At 37.9% G+C, this 11327-nt stretch overlaps 1 protein-coding gene across 7 annotated transcripts in view; it reads left to right on the plus strand.

Moving 5' to 3' along the window:
* DMTF1 (cyclin D binding myb like transcription factor 1) overlaps positions 1-11316 on the plus strand; it is a 42996-nt gene extending 31680 nt beyond the window's left edge. For 6 of the 7 annotated variants that reach the window (XM_057730781.1, XM_057730784.1, XM_057730785.1 and 3 more), the window contains 8 exons: positions 212-440; positions 1650-1801; positions 3119-3328; positions 5939-6024; positions 8218-8373; positions 8932-9309; positions 9884-10025; positions 10185-11316. In XM_057730781.1, the coding sequence (XP_057586764.1) occupies positions 212-440; positions 1650-1801; positions 3119-3328; positions 5939-6024; positions 8218-8373; positions 8932-9309; positions 9884-10025; positions 10185-10294 (1463 nt within the window). In that variant the 3' untranslated portion in view covers positions 10295-11316. The remainder of the gene's footprint in view (positions 1-211; positions 441-1649; positions 1802-3118; positions 3329-5938; positions 6025-8217; positions 8374-8931; positions 9310-9883; positions 10026-10184) is intronic. The other variant, XM_057730787.1, reaches the window with a different exon arrangement.
* The last annotated feature ends 11 nt before the right edge of the window (positions 11317-11327 follow it).

Below are 11327 nucleotides of genomic sequence, written 5' to 3' on the forward strand. Positions count from 1 at the left end.
TTTTATTAGGATTCCATATTTTCTTTTGTAGTACTAAGTACTGAGCTAGTAACTATGTTAGGAGGTATATGCAGGTTTTCCATGTGTCATTCAGAAGTAATTCTAATACTACTGCATACTTCCCACCGGTCCTTGGATATACAGAGCTGAATCTGATTAGCGAAATAAGGAGAAGGTAGCAGTGGTAGTTTGGATGATTTCCTTCTTTCAGGGAAGTGGACAGAAGAAGAAGAAAAGAGACTTGCAGAGGTGGTCCATGAATTGACCAGCACTGAGCCAGGTGACATAGTCACACAGGGTGTTTCTTGGGCAGCTGTGGCAGAACGAGTGGGTACTCGCTCAGAAAAGCAGTGTCGTTCTAAATGGCTGAACTACCTGAACTGGAAACAGAGTGGAGGTACTGAGTGGACCAAGGACGATGAAATCAATCTCATCCTCAGGTTTGTGTCTTAAATCTTTTAATGATAAAAGCTGCTCAATTGCTGTGGCTATCTAAATTGACTTTCCTCTTTTGGTTTCTGTAGATGCCTAATGCCTGAAGCATCCTTTCCATAGAGACCCACTGTTTAAAATCCTAAAGATTTCATATTGAGCTCTTTTTTGTTTTGTTCTGTGTTTGTTCCTTTTTAGTGGATTTAGTGCTCGTGTAAAGTACCAGATTGAAGGCGTGGAGACTGAAGTCCTCTCTATGTCCGCAGAGCAGGTATGGCACAGGCAGCGGCAGTGCAGCGTTTCCACTGTCCCACCATGTGCCTCAGTCCCAGCCCAGAGGGACCATGTTGAGGGTAAGAGGGCTCTCAGTCTCCATGCCCTTCAATCTTTGGCTACTATGCTAAGGTTGCCCAGTCTGCAGTGAGCCCGCACCTTCAGATCGGACTGAATTAGACACTTCCATCTCATACATATCCAAAAATAGCTTTAAGATAATAATCCCAAGCTTATTTTTTTTAATTAGTTGGTTTAACCATTAAGACTCAGTGATTCAAATGGGCAAAAACGCCAGCAAGAAAATGTTTGAGACATAGTAAAAACTGCTTTTGTGGCTACTCTCTACTGAAAACCACGACACTTAAAACTAGAAAACAAATAGACCATTAAAACCCCAAATGTAGTTGTACTGTTTTGTATTGATTGTAGTTTTTTGGGTTGCTGCCCCAGTATTGTTTTTCTTTTTATTACTTTGAGTTTTGTTTTTAATATAGTTTTTTTCCAGCTAGTCATCTTTATAAATAGTTCCTTTGTAAGTAATTGTTTACTTTATAAAAGGAAAAGCTCATATCAAGGAAAGAACATTGTAACACACTATAAAAACATTGTAGAACACTATACAACTAAACCTGCCCTTATCCTATCCCAACCTTTAGCTATTCCCTTTCCTTCACAGGGTTTCATCTGGTTCTGACCATTTATGGTGCAGCCCATTAGGTAGTACCATTAACAAAAGGCTGTTAGTGATGTTTCATAGCTCTTAGCTCTGGAAGCAGGTCTGTACTCCTGCAGTCCATCCTTTCCCATGTACCTGAACGGTAGCATCTCAGTGACACAACCTGCCATTCCCTTTATTGCCGATGCCGTCACCTGTAGTCAGAGGAGGGTTCTTATGCAGCAACAAACTAACATCTAACGGATGCTTATTTTGTAACCTGTAGGATAGCAGAGCTTGATGTAGCTGATGAAAATGACATAAATTGGGATCTGTTAGCAGAGGGATGGAGCAGTGTCCGTTCACCACAATGGCTTCGAAGTAAATGGTGGACCATCAAAAGGCAAATTGCAAACCATAAGGATGTTTCATTCTCTGGTAATGTATTATGTGCTTCTTAAGTCCTTCCCTTGTCTTACCGTATTTAGTCCTCTAGGAATTGAAGGTTAAAAGGTCTTTGCCTCAGCTGAAGAGATAAGAATCATAGTAGATTTTTACTTCAACCTCTGCCCTATTTCTTTGAGTAACTGTCTTCCCTTGAGAAGAGTTGATATGATTTATAATTCTCAAAGCACCAAAGATGGAACTATACACATTTATACACATTTTTGTCCTCTCACATAAACTATGAAGAAATAAATTTTACATGTATATTTTCACTGTATACAAAGATGTAAGAACTTAAATTTAAATCAACTTTGATTTGATTTAAATTGAATAATTTCAAATATCTTAACTGGGTTATTTAGAGAAATTCTGTGGTGATTTATTTTGTAAGTTTAATTTCATTTGTTATGTAAATCTAGAGATCTTAGGGTTTTTTTGCTTAAAAGTGAGATATAGCATACTTTGCACTTCACTGTCTGCTTTGTACTTAGGCACTGAACTAAGTTGTACAGTCTGTTTGATTTAGGTAATCAAATTCACTCCCATTGGTGTAGTACTCCAACTTCCATTTTTGCAAAGGAGAATTAAATGCTGAGGAATTTGGCTTGATGAAAATGTGATTTTTTTTTTCTTTAATTAAATACCCAGTTATAAATTTTACATTTTAAAAATTATAAATTCTGGCATAACCAGGAGAGTGAATGAATACTAATACAACCTGAACCCAGCCAGATTACAGTGTCACTTGAGAGGATTGATATAGTTTATCGTGATTAGTACAGGAGTTGGCTTTCCTGTACAAACACTCAGGGTAGTTGCATACTGCTGTTTGGAAAAGCTCAGCTGCTACTCTGGAATTGTAAGTTAGACTCAAAGCCAGCTGATTCTGTTCTTGCAGTGGCTAGAACAGTCAAGGGCCTTGGGGCGGGGAGTGTGCTATTCACTGCTGAATGAAAATAAGTTCATTAGCATTCCAGTCGTCTTCCTAAATAATAAGAATTTTATCAAGAAGCCCTGGGACATAGAAAATGTTCTGTTTCCATGTTCCTTACAATGGCTATTCATCTTTGGCAAAAACAATATTGTGTTATGAATTTTTTTAATCTGTTTTGATGGCTAATGTTTCCAGACATTTCCAGAGAGGTTGTAGTTTTTAAATAGTTTTATTGTTATTTTGCTGAGGTCTCATATCCAGTATACAATTATTTATTCCAAATACTTTCCCTCCTTACCCCCCACCTCCCTTGCTGCTTAGATGGTGGTCTGTCGGAGAATCAATGTTCTTTTTGTCTACCCATCTCCCTTCAGTCTTGATAAAAGGTCTTAAACAGTTACATGAGAGTCAAAAAAACAACCCAACGCTTTTGGAGAATAAATCAGGATCTGGAGGTCCAAACAGTAATTCCAATTCCAGTGTACAGCATGTTCAGATCAGAGTGGCCCGCTTGGAAGACAATACAGCCATCTCTCCAAGCCCCATGACAGCCCTGCAGATTCCAGTCCAGATCACCCATGTCTGTAAGTAACCTCAAGACTCCTTGCTATTTGACCTGTATGATTTACTTTAGTTAATGGCTCTGATATCTTTCAGTCTTCTAGAAGCTTGACAGAAATTTATCCAAGTTGACGAATTAAAGGAGATCTAAGGCATTTTATGTTTATTAGCTTGATTAATATTTGCACAAAGGATGAATGTGTGACAGGAAAAGACTGACAACCCACTGCCCAGCCATTATAAACCGTTTTAAATCATCTTACTTTCTAGATGTTGTAAAGAATTAATGGTTAATAGAAAACTAGAAAACTACCTAAAATACAGTCAACTAAGCAAGGAAGTAGAGTCCCTAGGATGGCACATTATTTGTAGTAATTCACCAGAAGACACACAAAGGAAGAATGGATTTGAGGTGAAATGTAGAAGAAGTGGATTTTGGTAAGGTTGAAAAAGACTTCCTTTAGGGAGTAAAGAGTCAGTTTCCTATGGGAACTGTTTTGTTTACCCCTCTGTTTCCCTAGCCCCTGATAGTATTTTTGTGCTTACTGAGATGAGAGCCCAGTGATTATTAAGGGAGAGGAAATCTATTTCCTAAGATCTAAGCCAAGTTGATCTTTCTACCTTTCTTTCCATTATACAGGGACAGAAAAGGAATGAGGATAAAATTCTCACAACCATATTATTTTTCTCTTTAACCTCACTTTTTTTCCCTACATAATGTTATTTGCCTATGTACGGAAAGGCCATCGCCCGGAGTTTATCAATCACTGCTGGGTGTTATTCTCAGTCAGAGGGTTATTAGCATTTTGAGTGGGACAGTTCTTTGTTGACAGGGATGTCCTACACATTGCAGTATGTTTAGGGTCCCCTGACCTCACCCACAAAATACCCACAGTGCTTTCCAGTCAGTATGACAAACACCCTGCAGATTTTCACATGTACTCTGTTATCCCGTTTGAGAATCACTGGGCCACTTATCGGTGTTAACACTATATTTCTGGGAATTCCATGGCTGTCCAGTGGTTAGGACTCCGTGCACTCACTGCTCAGGGCATGGGTTCAATCCCTGGTCAGGGAATTAAAATCCCACAAGCTGCACAGCATGGCCAAAAAAAGCGGGGGGGGGGGGGGGGGGGGGGGGGCAACCCCCCCCCCACTGTATTTCTGTAAGATGGAATAACTATCAAAGTTACACCTTAGAGACATTTATAATTACTTACGCTTGTCTTATTTTTAAAGTTCTAATTTAAAGTTGGTTATTTGCTTTAGCTTTCTACCAGTGTAATAAAGCATGAAGAATTTGTTTTCTTTAGCCCTGCTTGTTTTGTTTTATAGTCTTGAGGATTGCAAAGCAACTGAAAATACTAGTCCACCATAAATATGAGAGCTACTGTTGGCTAAAAATTATTTCTGCATGGAGAATGTTACAATTTTCCTTGACTAGTGGGTTGACAGTACTTACTGGGAAAATAGCAAACATTTTGTAAATGGTACCTTAATATTCATTCACAGCATGGCTTTTTTTTTTTTTTAAGTATTAATTTTATTTCTTCCAGCGAGAAATGTGAGTATAGTAAGTTTTACAGCACACCCATTATTCTCGGCATTTGGGCTAAAATCTCATGATTGTTTCTTCCTTTAGGTTAGAGGTCAGGGATTGGCAGACTTTAGGGCCAGAACAGTAAATATGAATATGTTAGGATTTGCAGGCCACATAGACCTCTATAGAATTTTCTGTTTTGTTTTTAAACAGTCCTTTAAAAATGTAAAAGCCATTCTTAGCCTTGAGCCACATTTGTTCCCAGCCATAATTTGCTGACCTTTGTTTTAGGTTATTTATCCGAAATCACTTCAAATTATTCTAGGTATGAGCTTAAAAATCCATCAAATAGTAAGAGAAATAACATGAATTAATAAGTACATTTCTTTTAAACTGAGAAGTATTATAGTCAGAATATAATAAACAATAAACATTATATTGAAATAATGTTTAACAATACATTAAAAATCGATTTCAAATCATTTTGCATATGGATTTACCTATAGGTGGGACTAAAAGCACCAAGAGAGACCACATTTCTTCATTAGCCTTAGTTGTGTAGAACTTTGAGCAGATACAGATCAAGTCAGAGCCTCAGTTGACATATCTGTAAAGAAATTATACTGTTTGATCTCTGAAGTGCTGTTCAGCCTCCCTAGTCCAGACATCTGAAGTGATACTATATATATTTTCATGTTTTTGATCCTCACAACAACTATATGAGGTTGACAGGGCAGATAAAGTCTCTGAACATTAGTTTGGATTAAAGTAAGTTATTTGCCCGGTTTACATTGCCAGAAGTGATGTCACTAGAACTAAAGCCTAGTGTTCTAGGACACCTACGTATTCCAGACATCTATACTTTTTACCAGAAGGTCCAGGAAAACTTACTTTTTTTTTTTTATCAAGTTCCTGTCTTTTGTCTGTGCCATCCCAGGCAAATCCATTAGGTTTCTTATCTCTTAAAGAAACTTACGACTTTGGGTTTCCAGGCAAATTATTCAGTATGAGATTGCCCTCATGATTAATTGAGTACACTAAGGAAATTTAAATTTACAGCATGTTTTACTTACTGTCCTTGTTCTTCCCACAGCTTCAGCGGACTCCCCTGCTGCTACTGTTGACTCAGAAACAATAACACTAAACAGTGGAACACTACAGACATTTGAGATTCTTCCAGTGAGTAACTACTTCAAAAAGCAGATATTGGCCATTTTAAGCATAAGAAATATCAGTTGGTATCAGTTTTAGAAACATTATAGAAGCAAATTAAATATAAAAATTAACCTGATTGTCATTAAGTGTAACTAGATCCATGATTTTGAAAGCCAGGTGGTTAGAAAACAGCATAAATCAGACTTCCACTTTTATAATTAGTCTTTTTTTTGCATCTGTATACACACCAGTAATATGTGCTTTTTATAGATGAAAATGACAGTGCTAACAAGTAGGGTACTACGTGCTGTGTATTGAGTCATAAACAGATAATATACTCAATAAGTTCATATTGGTTATTTGAGGAAAAGTTTATAGAATGCATTACTTAACGATAGTCAGTAAGCACTACACTAGCCATTATGGATACAGGACTTAAAAGTCCTACATATAAATAAAGCATGTAGCCACTTAGGCAGAGAATCTTTCAGTCCCTAGAAAGGTTAAACATATAGTTACCATATGACCCACCAGTTCTAATCCCAGATATACGTAAGAGAAATGAAAGACATGTCCATGTAAAAACTTGTATGTGACTGTTCATAATAACTAAAAAGTAGAAACAACTCAAAAGTCCATCCACTGATAAATGGGTAAATGAAATGTGCTATAGCCATACAGATGATTATTTGGCAAGTAAAAAATATACTACCACGAGGACGAACCTTGAAAACACGCTAAGTGAAAGAAATTAGACACCAAATATATAGTGTATGACTCCCATTTATTTGAAACGTCAAAAATAGGGCAAATCTATAGAGACAGAAAATAGATTAGGGGTTAACTATGCTAAGAGGTTTTGGGGAGAGATGGGGCATGACTTAATTTAAGTGTAATTTGTTTGAGGGGTGATGAAAATTGAAAAGAAGGAAGCCTCAGTTCTTTCCCTGCTTTTGAAAATAGGTAAACTCAGAATTATTAGCTCATTTTTCATGAAAAAAGTATAAAGTATATTTTATTTACATTATGTCAAGGTTTAGTTGCTGTGAAGAACATGAGGGATATTCGTGAAAGAGTTTATCCTATCCACAGCCTAATCTCCTAAGAATGGCCCATATAGCAAAAGGTTCTCTTTTGGAACTTCTAGGCTGCTTGCCTAACTTAAGCCTCAGTTTCCTAATCCAGTGGTCTCCAAAATATTAAATAAAATACATGTGTATAACATACATGTACATAAAAAGTATTTACTGTACTGCCTGAATATGTGATTAATAAGTACAACCTTCAGGAAAACAGCTTTCACTCTTACGGAGAGAGAGGGAAGAGGTGAAGAGTCCCCACTGTGTGCCACACAACCTCAGTCGTGTCTAATCCTCAGCAGACCTTTCTGTGAGAAGTAGTTATTATCTCTGCTTTAGCATTAAAGAAACCTAGATTCAGTGAGTCAGTAGCAAGGAGAGTTGTTGTGGCTTAAGTCTGTAAGACCACGACAGACTAAAGAACCCAGACTATATGACCTTAACCTCCAGCTCTATTCTGAGTGCAAATACTTTTCCTGTAGAGTGTTAGGATAAACCAGACTCTGTGGTTGTGAAAGGTGTGTTATTGTTCAATAGTTTTGTTATACTTCCATAAAAGATCTCAGAAGATAAATGTACTATCAGTTAACCAGCTTTTCAATTCAGAGTTTTTTCTTTCAGCAGAATGCTAATTGCTATTTCTGTACATTTTCTCTTACCATAAAAAAAATTCCTAAAGTTATACCATGAAAAAAAAAATTCAAGTAAATAAACACTGCCATAGTGCATTTTCAAAAATGTGAAGCTTTTTTAACTGGGAGACTGCTACAGAGAAAGGATGAAGAGAGAAGACTAGGTGTGCAGGGTTACTGCACTGGAAACTGGCTTATGAGACCATGTCTTGGACCTGAAACAGATAGCTGAGACCAGACCATAGACATACAGGGAGTGAAGAGTAGGATCGAGGCCTTTTCTCTCTGTTAAACCTGCAGGCCGAGAAATGATGTACAACAGATAAATAGTCCAGAATATTATACACTTCATTTTATTGTTTGCCCGTTCATGATTGGTAAGTATATTTGTGGCTAGTAAATTAAAGTCCCCATTTGGGATGTAAAGCTAGACTTAATGGGCACTAAGTCTACGTACTCAGTGGTTTGAGGCACCTGTGTTGACCTTATTTTTCTTTTTCCTTTAGTCTTTCCATTTACAGCCCACTGGTACTCCAGGCACCTACCTGCTTCAAACAAGCTCAAGCCAAGGCCTTCCCCTAACGCTGACTGCTAGTCCCGCAGTGACCCTGGCAGCTGCGGCTCCTGCTTCTCCTGAACAGATCATTGTTCATGCTTTATCTGTATGTCACCTTACATAAATTCCTTGATTCTTCTAGTTGCTGTAGAAAAGACTGGCTAACTGATAAGTGCCACCAGAGACAGAACTCATGTGCCTTCAGTAACAACCTCTTGGGGGAGGGGGAAATAAAATTTTGAGCTCTGTTCAAAGACTTTAGTATCGATACTTGCTAGGGACCAGGATTAGCTGATATAAAATATAAGAGCCAATACTAATGTAGTCTGTTTATTTATGTAAACAATTCTTCCTACTACTGTTGTCCCCGTGGTAGGAGGAACAGTGTTTGACACCTTCACTGGGGTACACCCCTCATTCCCTGTGTCTCCTTACATGAGATGGACTTACATTAGGGAAAGAGGGATATTAGGAGAGCAGAAGCCCCGATATATAAAGAATAGGGGTTCTAGAAAAATAGTGATAAGAATGCTGCAGTTCCAGAAGTGAGAGGCATGGAGAGGACTACAGGGTACCACTTACAGATGTCATTTGTTGTCTATAATTTTTGTCAGGTAGGTACTTTTTCATTTTGCCATTGATCGTTTTCTTTAACATGTTACAGCCAGAACATTTGTTGAACACAAGTGATAACGTCACAGTGCAGTGTCACACACCAAGAGTCATCATTCAGACAGTTGCCACAGAGGACATCACCTCTTCCATATCCCAAGCAGAACTGACAGTGGACAGTGATATTCACTCATCTGATTTTCCTGAGCCTCCAGATGCCCTAGAAGCCGATACTTTCCCAGATGAAATTCATCAGCCTAAGATTACTGTGGAGCCATCATTTAATGATGCTCATATATCCAAATTCAGTGACCAAAATAGCACAGAACTGATGAATAGTGTTATGGTCAGAACAGAAGAAGAAATCTCTGACACCCACCTTAAACAAGAGGACGCACCCTCCCCTTTAGCCCAGGCTTATGTTACTGAGGTAAGTTGCACTGAAAGAAATAACCTTAAGCCTCAAATCTGCACTTTGGGAAAAGCCTAGAAATCATTTATGGAAAGATGTCCTCAGTACCTTCCTATTTTCTTTAGAAACAAAAAATAAAGCGCAAACCCTTACCTGACACCTCGTAAGTATTATTCAACCAGCAGTGTTGCTCTTACCAGAGTTCCTCACTAAATTCCTCCACCCCCAGTAGATTGAGAAATGTTGGTTGGAACCCATGGAAGCATTTTCCTGAGGATGGTTTGTAACAGGTCTTTGTGGTTCAGCTTAGGAACCTCATCCCACAGTGTTACAGCATTGTTTTTTCTATACCCGGAACCTGTAACTGAATTGGTTCGTTTAAATTATTTTTTGCTAGTATGTAATACATTAGTATGAGGTTATTACTTTTGTCCATTTTAAGACTTCAACTTTGATTTCTTTGTATTCTAACTATAAAGTGGGATAATATTTGACAGTTAAGTCCTTTCAAGCCTAAACGTGTTTGGGGACTGAAGGAAAACTAATAAGGAATATGAGACAGAATCTCATTTTTTTAATTATTATTACTTAGGATTTAGGGTCTCCTACCATAGAAGAACAAGTTGATCAAACAACAATTGATGATGAAACGATACTTATCGTTCCTTCGCCACATGGCTTTATCCAGACATCTGATGTTATAGATACTGTCTTGCCTTTGACAACACTAACAGGTACTGTAACTCCGTTGTGTGCCTGATAAATCTTAAGGGGGAAATCAGGGAGTCAGTCTTGTTAAATTTTCACTTTGGTAGAAGAACACTTACTCAATGACATGGATTGACATGGATTAGATGATATATACATTTAACTTGAAACTTATCTCGTTACAGATCCTATACTCCAGCATCATCGAGAAGAATCAAACATCATTGGATCATCTCTGGGCAGTCCTGTTTCAGAAGACTCAAAAGATGTTGAGGACTTGGTCAACTGTCATTAGGTAATTCTTAGAAACAGGTAGTTCAGGCAGAGAAGCCACACTGTTAATTACAACATCTCCAGAGAAATAGGAGCAACCCCCAAGAGGCTTAATTTACCATTCCTCTGGCTTTTAAATAGCGACAATGCTCAAGCCACATACAGTGTTGCTGCTATGACTTTTTACCTCCTGTAAGCATATCATCTGAGGTCTAGTCTTATGACGGTGTGTAGGTGAATGGAGCACTGCGGTCTTAACTGTAGAGATCCCAGTGATGAGTTACTTGTCAGCAGGGAATTTCATTCACTTTAGCTGAGAGAAGTTTAAAATCACCAAAGCTTAACTACTGTTTTAAAAGCAGTAATATTCATTTCTAAAGATCAGACGTGGCACTCTATCCAGTCTCAAGCAGGCCTGTTTATATTTCAGAGAAGTTACATCAACATGGTCTAGAGCTTACCAGTGACCCTCTCCGTAAAAATTATCTTCTAAGTAGTTTGAGACTTGAGGTGATTGTGTGGTGGTTACTTTTGATTGACCCATTGCTGGCAGTGGGAGCTGATTTAGGCTGGGTAAAGAGGAAAGCATTAAAAGAGTTAAGAAAATTCACTACAGGTTTTTGTTTTGTTTTGTTTTTAATTACTTTTAAAGGGAATATGGATGAGAGGAGTAAAACAAAATTCACCAGAAGCTAAGAGTTTTTACCCCCTCAGAACCCACTGTCATCAGTTTACAAAGTTAGCACTTTGAAGTAAAACTAAATGGGAAAGGAAGTAAAGTTGCCTGTCCTATACCGTGACCTTTTATTACATGTTTTGCTATGTAAGTTACCCAGGAAATAGTTGAGGAGAGTATCAGAGTTTGCTGTTCACTTAGTGCATTACTGGTGGGGGTTTGACATAACTTCTCCCTCTCAGGCAGTTTAAAAAAACAAAATTTGCTTCTGTAATGAAAAGAAACAAATCAAGAGTCATTCCTATACTAGAGAAGGGTAAGCCAAAATTAGCCTCTAGGGCTTTAATGAATATGACCCCTATAGAAAAGTCAAAAAAAA

This window comes from Hippopotamus amphibius, chromosome 4 (genome assembly GCF_030028045.1).
Source record: "Hippopotamus amphibius kiboko isolate mHipAmp2 chromosome 4, mHipAmp2.hap2, whole genome shotgun sequence".
Classification (NCBI taxonomy): domain Eukaryota; kingdom Metazoa; phylum Chordata; class Mammalia; order Artiodactyla; family Hippopotamidae; genus Hippopotamus; species Hippopotamus amphibius.